Source organism: Ambystoma mexicanum, chromosome 2q, assembly GCF_040938575.1.
Source record: "Ambystoma mexicanum isolate Mex_15411 chromosome 2q, UKY_AmexF1_1, whole genome shotgun sequence".
Taxonomy (NCBI): domain Eukaryota; kingdom Metazoa; phylum Chordata; class Amphibia; order Caudata; family Ambystomatidae; genus Ambystoma; species Ambystoma mexicanum.
The window spans coordinates 702,745,311-702,765,802 of record NC_090924.1 but is presented as its reverse complement, the minus strand read 5'-3'; the positions used below and the strand labels follow the sequence as shown (position 1 = coordinate 702,765,802).

General features: G+C 44.7%; 1 protein-coding gene across 7 annotated transcripts in view; it reads left to right on the top strand.

The window, feature by feature from the left end:
- KMT2C (lysine methyltransferase 2C) overlaps positions 1-20,492 on the top strand; it is a 2,745,351-nt gene that overhangs the window by 1,601,312 nt on the left and 1,123,547 nt on the right. For 6 of the 7 annotated variants that reach the window (XM_069647923.1, XM_069647922.1, XM_069647921.1 and 3 more), the window contains one exon: positions 12,632-14,626. The exons of the other annotated variant lie outside the window; for it this stretch is intronic. In XM_069647923.1, the coding sequence (XP_069504024.1) occupies positions 12,632-14,626 (1,995 nt within the window). The remainder of the gene's footprint in view (positions 1-12,631; positions 14,627-20,492) is intronic. 7 annotated transcript variants of the gene reach the window in all.

Sequence of the window (20,492 nt, the reverse complement as noted above, 5' to 3'; positions counted from 1 at the left end):
TCCAAGAAGATAGGGATTTCATGGAAGAAATCCTACGGGACAAGAGAGCCATTACCCAGGCTATCCCAAAATTAAAATCAATCCAGCGTAGAATTTCTCTCTTGCTGGTAACCCCAAATCTTACTTGTGCAGTGAATCCACGAGTGTAAAAATTATTCTGGGCCGTACCCTCCGATCCCATGTACATAAGGGGTCAATTAAAACCCGACTCCCTGGTAGTAACAACCACCAGAAAGAGGGTAGGTACACCACTAGCTTCTTCAGAAGCACCTCCCGATAAGGAGAGCAAAATGATATATGCTCTGGGTAGGAAAGTTGCCTCCACGTCAGCCTATCGGGCACGTATTGCTAACAGTACCACTCTTTTAGCAAGCTATAACTGCCATCAGTGGGAACAAGTAGCTGCTCTAGTAGCCTCTGCACCTGAACCACTAAAAGGCCAGTTGGCCCAACTTGTAGCAGACGGAAGGTCCATATCTGGATGCATCCATAAATCAAATTTTGATGCAGCAGATAATGCTGGAAGATTGATAGCCGAAGGCACAGTAATAAAATGCCACGCTTGGCTAAGGTAGTCGGGGTTCAAACCCGAGACCCAAGCCACGTTTATAGACTATCGGTAGAGCCGAACGTTCTATTCGGCAGGGCAGTGGAAGAGGCACTAAAGATGGCTAAAGATGAGTACGAGACCCTAAAATCTCTCGGGCAACTCACAAATAAACCCCCAGGTCAGAGGGGAAATGATCATTTTTGTCGCTTTCGCGGCCAAAGCTCCCAGAGGGGTAACTACTAACGGAATCAAGGAACCTCTTGGGGCAACAATTGGTTCCAAACATCACAGGGATTCACCCAAGGCCAGCGCAGGGGCCTCACTAGGGGTAGAGCCAGCCCTGCCAGAGGTGGTACGCCACCTAGTAAACAGTGACGTTCCTCTTCGGGTCCCCTACCATGCATCCCCAGTAGGGGGGGCGCATTTCCACCTTCACCCACGCATGGGAGGGGATCACTTCAGACAGATGGGTGCTGTCCGCAGGATACTGTATAGAACTATTAGCACGCCCCCACGACCATCCTCCAAGACAGAAGGTACACTCATTGGAGAACCAGAAAATCCTTATCGAGGAGATTGCCACTCTACTTGCAAAGGACTCCATAGAACTCGTCCCGGGCAACCAGGTAAACAGGGGTATTTATTCAACCTACTTCCTTGTGCCAAAAAAGATCTAACAATGCGCCCAGTATTAGATTTGCACCCTGAAAACCAGTATGTCAAGCCACAAAAATTCTGCATGACTACACTCCAAGAGGTAATCCCCCCCCCCCTACTAAAAAAGGGGATTACATGGCAACATTGGATATGAAAGATGCCCATTTTCATATTTCAATGTTCCCAGTGCACAGAAGATTCTTGCGTTTCAAAATAAACAACCAGCACTACCAGTTCAAGGTGCTGCCCTTCGGTATAGCCTCAGCTCCAAGGGTATTCACCAAGGTACTGGCGGTGGGAGCAGCGCACCTACGCAGGGAGGCAATCCCAGTGTACCATTACCTGGACGACTGGCTCATCATAGGGGAAACCCCCTTAATTTGCTGACTAAATATTCAAAGAACTATCGACCTCTTCCAATTGGGCTTCTCCATGAACAAAAAAAAAATCAAGCCTGGTGCCAAGCACTACAAAACAGTTCCTAGGAGCTGTCCTAAACACCCAAGAGGGGTTGACCTTTCCATCAGAGGAAAGAATTCGGAACCTGCGATGCGTTTGCTAGGCATGATGGCATCTTGCGTTTACCTGGTTCCCCACGCGTGCCTGCGCATGCGGCCCATGCAAGAATGGTTGGCGAAACAGTGGTCTCAAGCAAGTGTTCAGTGGGACGATCTAGTGGTAGTTTCGCCAAGACTAGTACAGAGTGTTTGGTGGTGGACAAGAGAGAGTCTTACGAAGGGGAAACCTTTCTACGATCCAGAGATACAGGCCTGTTAGGCAGAAACCTGTGCAGTTCCCTTAGGGACCACTGCAAAAGATTTAGGACTACAGGTGGTTGGCGGTAAACCCAATTGGTAGCAGTCTGTACCACCCAGATTTACCTGGTAGCTGTGGCTGAGCAATCGGACTTCTCTAAAGATGAGTTAGGCAGTATATAGAGTATACACAATAGTTAGAGATACAGTAGCACAAGCAAACACTGACCAGAGCTTTGGTGTAAAAGTATAGAATTATTTATTTAACGACACTTGTAAATTACACTAGCACACAAAGAGGTAACTAAATTCAACAGACAGTCACTATTATATATATATATATATATATACACAACCCTAATTACTTATTAGACAAGTCTTCGTGAGAAACACCACTTATTTTCAGACGGAGGTGAGCGCTTAACGTAAGATGGCACTCTAATAAGTTATAGAAAAAGGGAGGGAAAAGGCAAAGTTATGAAAGCACACAATTTCAATACTTTTCAAAGAACCACAGTGAGGCAGGTTAGGCAAAGTCTACTGGAGAGCAAGGAAGTTGAAATGCCAGGCCCACTCTTAGAGAGAGCAAGCGAAATGTGTCCAGGATCACAAAGTGGGGTTAGGCCCCAGGCTAACCCAGGTTAGAAAGTCGAGGATTTACTGTCACCCCGAACAATCTGTCGCAAGGGAAGCCAGGCGGGACACAGTACCTGATAGTGGGAAGAACGCTCCAGCTGGGGCAGTTGTTCCTGGCAGCGGGTGCAAGTCGGTGTTTCGTCCAGAGGAAGAGGAGGTCTCGAATTGGAGGACAGCTGAAGGTTGTTGCGCTGCCAGGGAAGAAACCAGCCGCAGAGTTTCCCGGTTACAAGGTAGGTATCACCCTTTTCTTCGCGGTAGTGGTAAACCATGGTATTCAGGTTGCCGGGGTGCTTGGCACGGGCAAGGCGGCCACGAGATGGTCCAGTAGGGCGAAAAGACTGGCAAACTGGTTATCCCCACCAGTCAAAGGAAGAAAACTCTCCGGACTGGAGATCTCCTCTATCGTCGGGAAAAGTGATGAGACGGTTCAGCAGGGCTCCACCGGTGGTGTCGTCGTTGCAGGTCGGCTCAGCTTCTCCCTCTTCGGATTCTTTAGGTCCTGTGGCGACTTCTGAATTTCCAGTCCCCAAAGCTCTGCTTTTATGCAGAAACCCCCATTCATTCAGCCTAGCTGTCACTCAAACATGCTAAGTGGTGAGCCGGGCGGCTCACCACTTGGGCCAATCACACGAGTGCGACTTGAGTTACCAAGGTAACTCAGTCCAGGGTGCCTAAACCCCCTCCCACACCCCCTGTGGTACCCAGACAGAGTGGCACCACTTTTGGAGGCTTCTGTGGAGAAGCCCGCCAAAAAGTGGAACAAAGGGCTCGACTTGGGTTGGAGTCACAGAAGCGAACACAAACGCCATTTTGGAACCAAGTTTCGGCAAAAAATGCCAACCGGTGAATTTATATTAATTTAATAAAGCGGCGGTATGTTCGAGGCTATATTAAAAAGTGGTTGCCTCGAACAATGGGAAAATCCCATAGGAATATATTCGCGGTTGAATATAAAAAGTAGTATCCACTGCCACCAGCCAAAACTTGGTCGGGGTGACTGGACAGTGCCCCCTCGAACAACAGACCCCGGGGCAATCGAATTGCCCCGACCAGTACGTCCACAATATGATGGTTTGTGCTGGTTCTGTTCACAATTTAAGACTAGTAAAGCCAATGGTGACTTTACATGCCCTGGGAGACAGTAGTCAGTCCCAGGGTATGGAGTCTATGTTTGGGGGTCGCTGCGACACCCCTGGGTTACTGCACGGAGGGTGCTTTGTAACCCACAAATCAAAAACACATAAAACCCTATGGGGTAAAGGACCCCATAGCCCGTAGAACACATACAAAGTCAAAGGAACATCTGAAATCATGCCTAAGAGTGGGAGGAAATGAGTCTCCCTCTTAGCAGGAGAAAAAAATAAACCCCAAAAATCCAGCAAAGCTGCTGGGGGACTCACTAGGTTTGGGAAATTAGCCTTTACAGAGAATTCTCCCTAACAAGGCCTTTGTCACAACAGACGCCTCCCTAGTAGGGTGGGGAGCCCACTACCTGCACCATACAGCTCAGGGTCTCTGGTCTCACACAGTGGCTCAGAACCACATCAATCTGCTAGAACTTCTGGCAGTCTTCAGGGAGCTTTGGGCATTCAAACCCCTCCTATCCAACCAGTCAGTGCAGATCCTAACGGACAGCACGACTGCAATGTTTTACCTAAACAAACAAGGGGGCACTTGATCTCCCAATCTGTCCAAGCTTGCCCAGAACATTTGGAAATGGGCACTCGGACTGAACATTTACTTGTCATCCCAACATGTTCCGGGGGAACTCAACTCTCTAGCAGATGCTCTGAGCAGAGATCCCCTCTCAGAGGAACACGAGTGGCGACTACACGAAGAAGTCGTAGGAGACCTTCTCTCAGTGGGGTTTCCCCACTACAGGCCTATTCGCCACAAGCGAAAACACACAATGCCCAGACTTTGCATCCAGGTTCCCCCAGGCAGGCTCCAAGGGGAACACCCTATGGATGAATTGTTCAGGGATGTTTGCCTACGCTTTTCCACCAACCCCTCTAATGAGGAAGGTGGTGGTGAACAAGATCCACAGGGAACCAACGACGCTCATCCTGGTTTGTCCTATGTGGGCGAGACAACCATGGTATCCACACCTATGCAAAATGGTGGTGTGCAACCCCATCAAGCTCCCATGCCAGTACAACCTACTCTCCCAGCACGAGGGACTAACAGTGCATCCTCAGCCCAACTCGAACTTGGCAGCATGCCTACTGAAGTCAGAGTTCAGACATGATGTTAGGTTTTCTTGACTCTTTCAAGATATCCAAACACGAGGCACTGTTACTATGACAAATGGAAACGATGTGTAATTTGGTGCCATAGTAAGCAAATCAACCCAGTTAATTGTACTCCTTCTAATGTTATCACCCATTTGTTCCACCTACTGGATGCAGGGTTAGTGTTTAACTCACTTAAAGTGCACCTGGCAGCTTTATCAGCCTACACCACTTCCCATAACAAGGGGTCATGGTGGAAAGTGCCAGTTGTCAAAGCATTTATGGAAGGGGTAAAGAGACTCCACCCTCCAATTTCTAACCCACCACCAGGATGGGACCTTAATGTGGTACTTGCTAAGCTAAATCTAGTCTCAGGCATCTGACTTATAAAACAGACTTCTTAGTAGCCATCACCTTCATAAGAAGGGTCAGTGAAATCCAGGCTCTCAGTGCAGGATCCTTTCTTTACTATTCATAAGGATAAACTGGTGTTACGCACTCACCCTAGGTTCTCACCAAAGTTAATTTCAAAATTCCATGTTAACCAGTCTCTTGAGCTACCGGCCTTCTTCCAAGAACCCAAGAGCTCTGCTGAGCGAAACTCCACACACTAGATGTGAGAAGGGTGGTCCTCTACTATGTAGACAAGACCAGACTGCCAAGAAAAACAGATCAGCTGTTCGTCTCCATAGCTCCAGGCAGAGAGGGAGATCATGTCTCTAAGAATGCCATCTCAAAATGGATAGTCTGATGTATCCAAGTGCCCTATTCCCTTTCAGATAAAACTGTCTTTTACGCAAGGGGCCGACTCCACAAGAGGTACTGGAGCCACTCTGGCTTTCATTGCAAATGTACCCCTTGACAGCATTTGCAAAGCAGCTACATGGAGCTCTATTCACAACTTTACTCAGCACTACTGCATTGACACTCATTCCAAGACAGATACTGAAGTGGGACAAGTGGTTCTAAGACATTTTTTTTGCTCATGACCCTTCTCACATCCCACCTCCTTCATCTAGCACTGCTCGCTAATCTATGCACAGCATGTGATCTAATCAGATTCCAAAAGCCTCAGAAGGGATACATTACTCAGCGTAATCGTATTTCTGATGCTTGTATCTGCTTAGATTCACATGCGCTCGCCCTTCCTCCCCTCTGAGAGAAGGCGCATGGATGCTTGTAGTCTCATCTATCTTATCTGCTTGGATACTCTGTACTCGCGCTATTCCTCATGCTAGTTCATGTCAGAAAAAATAAGTATATATATATATATATATATATATATATATAATACTCGCCAGAGAAATGCTTCGTCCGTCATTGAAGACCAAAAACAATAAATTGTCCTTAAAAAATATCCAGTTTTATTACGTCATTAGCCAAGGTAGAAACCACACGGTACATATATACTTGTGTTAAGCAATAGTCGGTGCAATAGTAAACTCTTAGACAATATTCAGGTAAGTAGTCAGAGTCGCATTCAAGTAGAAAATCAATTCTTGTAACCAACATTAAGTAACGCAACACAGATTCTGGTAAGTAGTTTTCAGCCAGTACTTTAGGAAGTCCATCTCTATCTGGGGACAAGCATTTCAAAGTCGGTGGGGACACTGGGTGACCAGGGCCCATGGGCGGAGGAAGGCGTTGTCAAATAAGCAGGTTTCTTATATGTTGAAGTTAGGTAAAATGTTTAGTTGAAATATGTTTCAGGGAAGTTGGCAAACCCCCTGGAGGATTGTTACCTAAAAGACCAATGTCCGTAGGCCTGGGAGAACACAGTTGGGTTGTCCACCCCAATGTGTCTCGAGAAGCTCAGGAGTACAGAGCAACACAGTAAAAACCCAGGTAAGCACCTAGGAGTGGGACAGTACCTTTTATGAAGAAAGAAGACTATGTCACGGGCGTGTCCCCATGGTGAGACGACAGCAACTCCTGTTCGGATTCTAGGCCTGTAGGCTGAAGATGGAACTTTCGGCTGGAGCAGGCAGTCAAGATTCCTGCGATGGGAAGCCCAGCAGACTACCTTCATAATACTTTCTCATTGGGACCTGACACAGACTTCAGTTCAGCGATGGCTGTAGACTCCTCTTCGTTTCTCAGTCCCAGACTGGGAAGGGGAGATGTCTCAGAGAAAGAGTCACTGTAGGCCCAGCAGGATGCCCACAAGCCAAAATTGCACTTCTAGAGACGATGCGAAGCAAATTGGTCCACGTCCCAAGTTATTGAGGAATTGCCGCCCAGGATAGTTGCAGCTTCTTGAGGGACGGCTCAAAATGTAGTTTGTCTGGACTGTTTAGGCCTAGCAGCCCAAGGGAAGAAGTTGTCTGATCTGAATCTTCCCTGTTGAGCAGGAGCAGGTTGGAGCAGCAGCAGTTACCCAGCAGTCGCTGGAAGGGGCGGCAGACATCCTTCACATTCTTTCCATTGGTCGACTCTCCTTTTCTGTTCCAGGACCTCTCGCCTTCTATGCAGGAAAACTGTCGGGATACACCAATCACCATTCAAGCCATCATGCACATCTGGGGGCTGGTTTGTCCAAAATAACTGGTAGACACAGTGCAGGACAAAGACATGAGTTTCGGTCACCTCCCCCACTTTGTCCTTTCAGGAATGCAGAGAGCATTGGCGGGCTTTGGCAACGAAACTCACAAAAGACCTAGCAAGACCTCCCCCACCCACAAAGGTAGAAGAAGTCTCAAGAAAGGACAAGTAACCAAGAGTTTGTGAAAAAAAAAGACTGCGCCATTTTAGGTCAGTGGTGACCCGTATGTCCCTTACCACAACTGTGCCAGCAGCCTGCATGTATAAATCGCTAGAAAATATCATCTGCCACCAGCCACTCAGAATAACTTGTCACTGTAACTAGAAAGTTAGAGGAGAAGTGGAAAATGGGATATATTGTGCCCCAGCGCGCTCAACATAAGGTGGGGGGTGTCCTAATTCCACTAAATTAGTCAGGTAGCATAGTATAGAAAGTATCCCCCTGTCATTGATAACAATAGTTATGACAAGGAAAATAAAAAGGGCGGCTCAAAGAGCTCCCAGCAACACTGCACAGAAAGTGCTGTGCTTCAATAATAAATTGCAGATGCCTTAACAGTTGGTGGAAAGCATGACTCCAAAAAGATGCAACCAAAAGGGTTGAAAAACATTCCCAGGGGTAGAGTGAAAGACTGAGGGAGTTTGGAAAAAGGTTCCCACTCACTCAGGAAAACTGGTCACAAATCCAAGAGGGCAGCAAAAAGTGCTTTCAGTCCCACAAGTGGTGTGAATTATGCACAGAAATGAAATTCTACCCAACACATCATATGTTCTTTTGTGAATTCATAGAAACAGTTTTAGGGGGAAAAAAAACAGTTTTACTTCTGAGACGCGCAGTGCACATTAAATATAGCTGTGATGTGCCGTGCTGGGAAGAGGCTTCTTAGTGCCTGGTCAGAAGCGCAACAGAAACAGGAATTCATTTGGCGTTGCATATGCGCTGTGAAGTCATACGGGCACATCAAGAGTGACTGGTAAGGAGCCTCAAGGAATCAACACTTGGTGAGATCAAGAGAGCCATCGTTATGCTGTAACTTTGCAGGAGGATCATTGTTGTAGCAGTGAGGATGACTGTTGCTGTGGAGGAACCGCAAAGAAAAGATTTAGGAAATGTGCAGGAAGTATTTTGTTGAGGCAATGGTTGGCGCAATGTGTGTTGATGGTGCAGTGAGAGTGGCAGGATAATCACAGCTGAATTTTCATATGTTTAGCTTAACCAGCTTGTGGAATTTTAGCTCTATGTTGCATGGCAGCAACAAGGGCTTTAAAGCTAAGTATTTTTCAATGTCAAAAGTATTATTGCTAATGAGTACAAGGGAGTGTGGTATGATGCAAATTCAAGGGACTAACATATTTTGAGGAATATTCAGCTGTTGGCTGCATATCCATGTAGCAATGGACTTTGTCAAGTAATGCAGTACACTTGTATTCCCGTGGAGTTTGTAAGTGCGGTTGCGTATTGATGGTGCTAACCATAGTAGATGGGGGCGTATGTATGCATTCCGACATGTGATGTTGATCCCAACCACAGTAGAAAGGGGTTCTGACCTCTGACCTGCAAGTGTGGTTGATCTGTTGAAACTCAGCCCGAGTAGAAAGATTTTACATCGTGGGACTTTTCATCGCCACCCTTTCATCGCCAACATTATATATATATATATATATATATATATATATATATATATATTTTTTTTTTTTTTTTTTTTTTTTTTTTATGGGGTGGCTGCGCCCCCCCAATCCACCCCTTACTTAAATAAACATACTCCAACCCGCACAAACACCCCCCCCCCCCTAAAAAAAAATGTTAAAAAAAATAAATTGGCGATGAAAGGGTCGGCGATGAAAAGTCCCGCGATATAAATACGGGCGACGAAATGCGTGTATACCGTAGAAAGGGGGGTTTGACCCCCGTCATTTGAGAGTGATTGAGCTATGGCGATTCATCTGGAGTAAAAAGGGGGCACGTCTTCCGTAATGTTATTGTTCTTGAGTTGCGCCTCTCAATAAAAAGGTGCACCGTGTGTGTGTGTGTGTGTGTGTGTGTGTGTGTGTGTGTGTGTGTGTGTCTGTGTCTAATGTGTCAAGCCCATGTGGGCATGTGTGTGGTGGATGGATGCTTTATGTGAAGAAAGGAGATGTGTTGTGATGTGCTTTGTTGTGATGTGGCGAGACCTGGCAGGAAGGAAGATGTGTTGTGTAGTGCTTGGGATGGATGTAGAAGTCTGGTGATGTAAGAGAGAATGTTTGTGACAGAGTGACTGTTTAGTGTGACAGAGAATGTTATGGTGTGAGTGAGTGTATGCTTGTAGGAAAGTTTCTTGACTCAAGCAGTTGGAGAGCCCCTGTGTTTAGGCAAGATTGTATATAGTACCCTTTGGGTGCACTACAACAACCCTGACCACCTGGTAATAGAAACCTAACCTTTGGTATAAGTCTGCACTACACAGGTTGGTAGCGTGTGGAGAAGCCAGGCTTATCTCAAGAGGGGTCAATGTGAGCTGTAGAGGAGTTACACAGAGATTCCCAGTGACAAGTATTCAAATAGACGCTTACTCACAAGGTTTCTTGATAAAAAAAATTATTCATTTATCAGTCAGTTAGAATAAGCATTCTTCAGAAGGGATCAATATAAAACACCTCACGAATATACTTCCAAAATACACACTCTTAGCTAAATCAGCAAATACCCATTTGGGATGACACACAGGCACTACCTACACCCTCAGGTGACTTCAATAGCTAGGGTGCTGTTGACAATATATCACTGTCGCATTTAGAATATTCTTAGGAGTAGTGTTAAAGAGAAGAGAGTTCAGAATAAAACAAGTATTCATACAGTTATTCTTAAATAGGTAAGTACTTTCAATACAACTCCTCCAATTCAGAGCCCGTTAACCCTTTCCTGGAAGGAAGGCACAACACATAAGCAGAAGAGAGAAGCGTCATTCAGGGAGCCTAAGCCAGTTAAGTTTAGCAAAAGTCAAGGTGAACTAAAGCACTTCTTGCAGGTAAGTAGAAAGTCTTTTCCAATGCCTAAAGTCTTTGAAGAATAGAAGCATTCAAAGTAGGGCCACAAGCTGATTAGGCTTGTGAAGTAGAGAAGCTGGCAGCAACTCTACAGATGCAACTAAGCATGCCTCCAACGAGGACAAGTGGCTACACAACAAGGGGTAAGTTCTCTTAGACTTTACGGTACCTTTAGGTTGAAGAAAAAGTGCAGCAGATGACTTCTGTTCCTGTGCAGCTCTGCCGATCTTGCTGTTCCTGGGTATCAGTTGTGGGGACAAGAGGGAGGACTTCTGGGGACTCCTGCACTGCAATGGGACAGACACCGCTCGCAACCAGCAAACTTCAAACAAGTGGCTGTTTAGTGTTTCAGCTCCTTGCGTCTACCGCAAATGGCAACACTGTGGCTCTTGGCTGTCGAGATGGGCTTTCCTTGCTTCTGGGGTACCACACTCTGGTGAGGGGCTCAGGCTCGGTCAGTCCTGCTTCCTGGGAGTCCAGAGGATCTTCCTGGAGCTCTTGGCCAGCTTAAAAGCAACGCACACAAACTGGTGTTCCTCTCCTTGGCTGTTCCGTTCCAGCAGCGACTGAAGTGGATACTCGACCAGTGTTGAGAGAATGTCCAGGTGGCTTACTTTGGACTTGAGTGGTCCCACCAACTCAAAGGGAGAATTCGTCCTTGCAGGAGCTTCTCTGTCGATACGAATTTGGAGTTTCAGCACAGCAGCAGGGCTTCACCGGGCAAACCAACGTTCCAGGAGTGGCAGCAGGCGTCCTCTTCAAGTTCTTCTTCGGATTCCTTCGTCCAGTGGTCGACTCTGCCTTCCAAGCCAAAAATCCTCACCTTTTATTTGTATTTGTACTACTGCTTGAGCCTCCATTCTTGCCCGTAAGATATTGTGTGCTGGGTCTAGAAAGTTACAAATGTAAGTAAAGTCAATTTCACTGTACTGCTCTGGGAAACAGTAGTGTATCCCAGAGACGGTATTTAAACCTTTGGGAAATCTGAAAGACTTACCTGTGTCACTTCACTGAAGGTGCTGTGTGACCCAATGTAAAAGACTATGCCTATGGAGTTTGTCAGACTCCACAGCCAAAAAGAAACCGTGTACAAAATCACATTAAAATGCATGAGAGAGTGGGGGGAAAAAGGGTCTCGCTCTCTCCAGGTTAAAACAATCAAGTCCTCAAAATCCAGCAAAGTGGCTGGGGGTGTCTAAGGTAGAGGAAATTGGCACATTTCTGAGAATTCTCCATAACACCCTGCCTGGGTGCCAGTGGTTCTCACTAGTGATCTTAATGTAATCTAATGTAACTGGAAAAAAGTAACTTGCTGAAACCCTCCTTGTTGTGCTTGAGGATCTTGTCACTTCACACATGTTGTTTTTGCAACATTTAATTTCATGGTGGATGATCTGGTCCTGAAGATTCCTGACTTCTGCCTTAATTTCATATTATGCCCTAAAACCTCCAGTGATCTCCCCCTGCAGGCAATTTCATCTTCACTCCACCTCATCCCGTCTCCAAATTGGTCACTTTATCAGATAGGTCAAATAAAGTAATCTTTGTCACATCCACATTTATTGTGCATTTGTAAGGTGCCTATACATCAAATAAATTGTGTTTCAAGCTTCCCACAGGGCAATGACCACTTAGTGAGCAGAGTGCCAATGTCCTTTGCATAAAGCAGCTGCTCTGCTATCTCATACTCTGGATAGGCAACATCTATTTAGATTTTGTGGGGATGTGATTGTCGGCAGCCACAATATTCTTCCTAAGGTTAACACTCCTCGGTCGTTATCTTTCATAATTCATAGCCTCTGTCTAACCTTATGACCGATTTGTAGTGAAAGAAGGGAGCAGGTACATATTAAGCTGTTTGTTTGCTGCCAGGCATTCTAGTACTCCCACACTAGCTAATCTTTGTGTATGTGTGAGAGCAACCACAGATGTTTTCTGTTGATCCCATTAGATGCATTTGTAGGTCTTAAATATTGCCTAATCCAAAGTTCACACTGCTATGTGCAAAAGTGTATGTTTCTTCCAATCCTGTCTGACTCTTGATCAGTTTCAGTGGAAAACACAAAGGAAAGCCTATTTGATCAGTGTACTTTGCCTTAGCGCCAATACAGTATATTCTTATTTGTACTGTATGCAATGTAGAAGACTAGCAGTTTACAGAAATTTGCATTTCTCAATTATTGTTTACTTTAGTGTCGCAGTTTTGATCAAGCTTTTTTCTTTGTTGACAGCAAATGCGTCAAAAAAGTAAGCAACAAGCTAAAATTGAAGCCACACAAAAACTTGAGCAAGTAAAGAGTGAACAGCAACAGCAGCAGCAACATCAGTTTGGTTCCCAACAACCTCTGAGCCATTCTGATAGTGACACACCCAACAGTGGGATGCAGAGCCCCTTAACGCCTCAGCAAGGTAATGGATGCTTGTCTCCTACACAGCAGCCATTTAACAAAGATGTACATCCAAAACAGCTGTCTGGTACACCGAACTCTACACCGTCGGATGATGTGTTTTTGAAACCACAAGCTCCACCACCAACACCAACACGAATTCAGATGCAGGATCCCCTTTCGTTAAGTCAACCTCCTCAGTCTCTATCACCACAGATATTTTCTCCTGGTTCTCGGTCATCATCACCAATTGACCCTTATGCAAAAATGGTAGGTACTCCGAGGCCAAGCATTTCTAGAAGAAATTCACTTCCACAAATGGATGCATGTTCCCCTTCATCAGGAATATTCAGACTTGTTCAAGCAAATGAATCCCCTACTGATAGACCATCACCAAATAGAGACACATTCTGTTCATCCCCATGTAGGAGTGAAATCTATGAAAAATCTGCAGCTGCTCCCAGGCCAGTAGAGCTATCAAGGCCTTCTGTGAATGTGGACCAGTCATTAAAGGGTTCATTGGTGACTGATGGACATGACCGATTTACAAAACCATCCATTAGGTCTGAACCTTTTCAAAGACCACATATTGCACACACCAGGATGATTGAGGATTCATTTACAAGGCCACCCCCATCGCAGAATCATCATAATATGGATGGCAGCACTAGCCATTTTAAACCTCCACAGTGCCCACCTGAGTCCTCACAAGACCCTTATACTGCAAATTCAACAGCCCCAAGATCTGTCATGACTCCGAGGCCAATTGACAACTTTTCTCAGAATGCGCCCATTGATCCTTATAGTCAGCCGCCTCCGACTCCTCGTCTTGCAATGAGTGATTCATTTTCCCATTTACCAAGAGTAATTAGGCAACAAAGTGATAATTTCTCGCAGCCTGGATCTGTACTAAGGGCTAGTTCTCAGGATCAATATGTTCATCCTCCCTGCAACCCGAGATCTGCTGGAGATGTATATTCCAAAGCTTCATCTATTACCAGACCAACGGTCATTGATGTATATAGCCAGCAACCTCCTACACCAAGACCTTCACAACAGCCAGTGAACCACCTCAGCGAACTTTCATCTGCACCTAGGTCTACTGTAGGAGAAATGTATGTGCAACCTAATCGGGGACCTTCAGATCACCACAACTATCCTTCAGGAAAGCCAAGGCTTCTTGATGATCCCACTGCTCCTCCACAAGCAACATCACAAAGTCAAATGAAGATTGTCAATGATGCTTATTCACAACCTCATGGAACATTGCGGCCTAATCTTACTGATCCATTTTGTAAGGCATCTACTGCATTAAGGCCTGGTATAGGTGACATTTATTCTCGCATGCCTGGAACCCCAAGATCTGTAATTCCTGAGAGTTTTATACAGCATGTTATACCAAGACCAGATTTAATGACAACACACGATTCCTCCTTACTGGCACAACAGAGAAGAGGGCCCTATGTGTGTAGAACATTTGTAAGACCTTCAGACCCATGTGCTCAAATTGTAAGGACAGCAGGATCTACTGAGTTAGATTCATACAGCCTTATCCAACGAACCACACCATGTGATCCCTATGATCAACCTCCAATGACTCCTCGACCACATTCTGGAGAGAACTTTGGATCTAGTCAATTAGGTCATGAATGTGTAGATGTGCCAAGGCCTGGATCAGGTGGAGGTTTTCCTGTATCTGAGAACTCTCCACTCAGTTCTCAAGGGCAGCAGTTCAATAAAGTGTTGCATGTTCCTTTGCCTAATGCATCTTCGACAATAGTGGATGCACAGAACACAATAACTCTACCCCAAGCTGACACAGACGAGAAACTAAGACAGGTGAGTGTAAATAAAAAAGAAACCTTTGTTCTTTTATTAGTGTTTGTATCCTGCTCTGAAAACATATTTGTGTTGGGATTTGATTAAAGTTATATATTTTATTTAAAAAAAATATTGTGCATCGTGACTTCAATAGGTAGGACACCCAGGACAAAAATATACATATTTTTTTTATTTAAGTAGATTTAGTATATTGTTGCTTCATCACTTTTAAAAACAATTGTTGCAAAGGATAAACAAGCCAATATGCAAATTAATGTGTTACACACCTCAATACTTCGGCTTTGAAACCTACTGTAATTGAATCTGTGCATTGGAATTAACTATTGTCTCACAGGGAATCTTCCCTCTAGATATGATTCCAAAAATTCTCAAGACAAACAAATAGTACTGGGCCCATATGTTCATTTTCGAATTAGTTTAAAGCATATGGGTCATTAAAGTCAAACTCTACAAATGAACAGAAGATAACCTGTAAGGCTCTTTCCAGTTGGTATTTATTGCCTTAAGCTCCAGGTCTGTTTATAGATCAAAATGTCTTGAAAATGTGTATGCTTTGGATCAACTTTAACCGATCGGAGAAAGTAATGAGGAGTTATTTTACATACTGTTACAGGGCTAAATGATGAGCCAGAAGTAAGCCACCTTGTCCGTCAATTAACATGTATGAGAGTATTTGTTTTATTTGTATTGTGCACCTTGCCCGAAGGCATCTGGCGCATAAACATCATGTATACATGGTTACAGAGCATAAAGACAGTATAAAGGCAGCAAAGGCATAATCAGTGGAAGCATCTGTTAAGTTACATAAAAGGAGTAAATACATAAGGAAATAATATACAGAAAAAGGTGGACTTTATACACAAAGAGGTATTCAAGTACGGTGTGAAGTTAAGAAAGTAGGGTTAGGCTCGAGTAGGAAAGTTGTCCTGAGTGAAGAGCCAAGTTTTAGCCTTACTTTTGAATGTGTGATAGGAAGGTTCGGCTCTCAGTGCGTTGGGAAGTGTGTTCCAAAGTTTAGCGGCGAGGACAAGGAAGCTGGACCCCCCGGCTTTTTGTAGCTTAAATATGGGTGTGGATAAGGTGTGAGTGCGTGCTGATCTAAGTGGGCGTGACGAAGCGTGGGTGGTAAAGCGGTTCTCTAAATAGACAGGGGCCGTTATATTCGGTGTGTAACAGGGAGCCAGTGTAGACTGCGCCTGGTATCTGAAATGTGAGCCTTTCTGGGTATGTTGAGGGCAGCTCTTATCGCGTTGTTTTGTGATACCTATAGTTTGTTGATATTCCTTTGGTTGGTCCGAGATATAGGGCATTGCAGTAGTCATTTTTGGCCATGATTAGAGTTCTAGCCAGGATGATACAGTTGGCTGTAGTCAGGAAGGGCCTACATGCGGTGATCAATTTGCACGTGTATGCTGATGTTGAGACTACTGCATTGGTTTGTCTGGTAAGGGAAAGAGAGTCGAGGTAAATGCCTAACGTTTTTGTGTCAATAGAGACCTTGATGAGGTTACCATCGATGGTGAAGGTTTTGATGGCAGGGTCTAATTTGTTAAGTCTGTGATGTGAGGGGAGGATGAGTAACTCGGTTTTCTTATAATTTAGGCAAAGCCCATGATTAGCCATCCAAGCCTGGATGACCAAGTAAACGTCATTAAGGGCTTTTGTGTCCTTCATGTAGTCACCAGTGATGGGGATGAGTATCTGGGTGTCATCAGCGTAATTAGTGTAGGTGACACCCAGATAGTCAAGAATATCAGAGTGGCTTTGTGAAGACATTGTATAGTGTGGGTGAGACGCACGACCCTTGCGGGACCCCACACAGAACTGGCGAGGGTTCAGCAGATGGGGAGAAGACCCTAATGTTTCTGTTTGCAAGAAAGAAGTGTTCCAAGAAGTCTCTTCATTAGAGAAATGTGCAGCATTTTTCAAGTGGTGGCAGATAATTTGATGGCTGATTAGGTCAAATACTGCTGACAAGTCTAATAGGAGAAGGAGAGCCAGCTTACCATTGTTGTTTAAATTGTCAATTTGTGATTTAAGATCGATGAGGGAGGTCTCAGTTCCGTATCTGGGACGGAAACTAGATTGGCGAAGGCCTAGGAGAATATTGCTTTCCAAATATTCCTGGATTTGTAGGTAAGCGGCGCGGTCCAAGATTTTCAAGAGAAACAGAACCGTAGTAATGGATCTGTAGTTGCTGGGTTTGCTTGGCTGAAGAGTAGGTTTTTTTAGAAGTGGGTGGCTTTTTTAGGAGAGGGATGACCCAGACATCCTTAAGGTTATCTGGGACTATTCCAGATTGAAAAGAGATGTTGATAAGAGTGGTAATGAAGGGGACGAGGTCATGTGCTGCATCTTTAATGATGAGGGTGGGACAAGAGTCTCCTTGACAGTTTGAAGGCTTCAATTTTTTAATATTTTCTACCTCTGTAATGGAGAGGGGGGTAAAGTAGAAGGGTTTGGCATGGTGTATGAAAGGGAGTATTTTGTTAGGGTGGAGGTTAGGTAGCGAATCTGGGTGGAGGCTGTCTTTTTTTGGCGTTAATTTTGATTTGAAGTGTGGCTATTTTGCCCATAAGGGCTTTTTGGATATTTGTGCACCAATCAGAATCAGTGTTACAGGTGTTAATAGGCGCTATGGGTGATTCCAACTCTTTTAAAATTTTAAAGTGCTCTTTTGTGCTGGATTCAGCCTGGAGAATACGGTTATTGTACATATCTTTTTTAGCAAGGTATATTGCTTCTTTGTAGTTAGTGGAAGCTGGGCTTAAAGAGCTTTTGTTAGATTCTGTGGGATGGGTTTTCCAATGGGCCTCAGCATTTCTTTTTTTATGTAGTTCTCTCTGGTGTGGAGTAAACCACGAATTAAGATGGGCTTGGAGGTTAGGTTTGCGTAGTTTAAGTGGGGCTATGATGTTGAGTGCCTTTTGGATGGTTTGGTTATAGGTATCAACTAGTACTGTGGGGTCAGAGCATGTGGATGATGTTCTATTGAGGGGGAGGATAATGGGAAGTAGTTTATCTTTAGTAATGTCTTTTTTATTTCTAGTGCAGATAGATGGGGCAATGTTTGGTTTGATGTATTGTTGACTGGATTTGATGCAGAAGGTAATTTTGTGATGGTCTGACCACGTGCATGGTGTGATTGCCACTGAGTCAATGCTGCAGTTCAAGTCAGACAACCAATCGAGGGTTCTACCCTTATTGTGCCTAGGGGTGTTAATATGATGAGAAAATCCTAGGTCGGTTAAGGTACTGGCAAGGTAAGTAGCTCTGGGATCATTGGGGTCTTAGAATCCTAAGTTTAGGTCACCCAATAATATGATTTAGGAGTTAGGTTTGGTGTTCTCTGCAAGAAGTGATGAAATATCATCTGGGTCCTGGTGGTCGATGGATAGAGTGAATAGTGGCGGTTTGGTTGGGCAATATAGGAAGTTTAACAGTATTTCGGCCGAGGGAATCTGTTGATTAGAGAGAGGCCTAAGTTAGAGTGATCTTTTAAAAATGAAGGCGACACCTCCACCTTTGGAGAGGTTAGAGTTCCTATCACATCTGATGATGGCGTAGTTGTCAGGGGTGGCCAAGGATAAAGTCGGACCAGCTGCAGCATGCAGCCAAGTTTGTGATCGCTAATAAGTCTGTCTTGTGTTACAAGAAAATCGGTGATATCTAATGCATGAGCTAGCAGTGATCTAGCATTAATGAGGGCACATTTAATCAAGCTATCTTTGGCTTAGGATGTAAGGGCAGGAGTGTTGGGTCAGTTGAGTGGTGTGAGATAGAGACAGGAGAGGGGTTAGGTGTAGGTGAACTGTGTCCCTGGGGTGGATTGTATTTAGTTGAGATGTGGTGATGCAAGGGTAGATATTTGTGGCAGAATATTGAGCCTAATCTACTATTCCTATGCATGAGAGAGCATTGTTGGTAAGATTTGGGCTTGGTGGTGAAATGTTTCAGCCAGAGGGCAGGTGAGTTCAATTAAGGGTTTGTAAGGGGCATTGTGCAATGGTTAAGATGAAGTGGTTACTGCGTGGAAGCAAGTGTGGTAGGAACTGGGAGGGGGACGTAGTAGGCAGTCACATTGGTAGCGTTAATGTGTCATAGCGTGGTATACTGTGTGATGTCTGAGTGAACTAAATTGTAAACTGGGGTCACATGTTTAGCGCTATTGGACGTGGCCAGTGGGAAAAGTGTGCTGCAGAGTGTCAATAAGTAGCAATACATATTTAATATTTGGCTAATTGCAAGTTACAGCAGAGGGCACTGGGTATGATGAGGTGAGTGGCAAAAATATTGTAAGGAGCAACAGAGTTGTCTGCTTTGAGCTCGGCCGTGGGTATAAATTAATACCCAGCAATGATTGCGTTATGTTTATTTTGCAAAAATTGGCTTAAGGTACTTGTTAAGCATGGGCTAGGTTAACGTAATGTGCACTAAACGGAGGCAACCGTTAGCAACGTGTGATCAAAAATGGGCTTAGTCAAGGCAAATATGATCACATAAGAGTTTACAGACACATGAGGCAGGGACACAATACCATGCGGCCAGTTGCAATTGACGTAGATATGGATGAACAAAGTAATCAACAGCAGATGCGCAAGATTGAGTGCTGTGAGCGAACAGCGCTAATTACAGTGGCAGTGTTAGTGATAAGCAGTACTGACAAATATTAGCGCTTTTCAAGTATAATCTTAATCTTTCAGTCGCTGCAAAAGACACGTGAGGCAAGCTAACATGGTCAGTGTAATTAAAGTAGTTAGAAACAGGCCAAGGTATATAACCGCAATGTTTATGCACCTGGAATCCTATTGTAGGAGATCTGAAATAGGACATGGCGGTTGGTAGAAAATAAGTTTGTAAGGCAGTTCATACCTGTGTAGCTGAATAGTGGCAGTGTCAGTTCGGGTTACGACTCCAGTAAATAGCTTGTGAGTGACTTCAGTAGGTTTAAGTGCCTTTTGTCGCGCACAACAGGCGCCAAACAGGGCCTTATTTGTGGGCCTTCCCGGATGAGCCGCAGCTGACGTCTTCCGCCTGCCGGCGGGTAGTTGTCGCAATGTAGAGCGTCGTTGCTAGGCAACGTTGTTGTAAACTATACGTGCCGCCATTTTGGAATCGGGCCACGCGGGCCGCGTAAGAAGGAAACAAAATGGCAATGTTACGGGATTAGCAGGCAGCAGCAAAGGACGATGGCCCTGCCCTGAACCAAACTGTTAGAGAAGATTGTATGCAGTACCATTTAGGAGACTGCACCACCCTTGTCCTCTGTGCAATAGTTAACCCAACCTTTGGTATAAGCATATACTACACAAGTTGGTAGAGTGACTGAGCAGCCAGGCTCATCTCAAGAGGGTTCAATGTGAGCTGTAGGGTTGTAACATAGACCTTCACAGTGACAAGTATCCACATAAAACGCATACTTGATTAAACATTTATTTAATAGGTCAGTTTGAAAAAGCCTTCTTTAGAAGGGAGAACATATGTAACACTTATATACTTCAAAAATACACACTCTGTTTCAATAAATCAGTAGATCCCCATTAGGGATGGCACACACACTTCCTACACCCTAGGTGACTTAAATAACTAGGACACTGTGGACATTGATGTATCACAGGTACATTTAGAGCAATACTGAGTTTGGTGTTAAAAGGAAAAGGTTAGAGGGAAGAAACAATGGTTAACAAGTTTCTCAAACTGGTAAGTACTTTTGAACCCTCCAATGCAATGTACATTAAGCCTTTCCCAGCTACACAAATTATAGAATGTGTGACTTTATGGAGGGACATATCAAAGCACAAAGTCAGAGGTTAGAAGTGTCTTCAGGGAGCCAGCACAGCCAATGTCAATTGAGCGAAGTCTA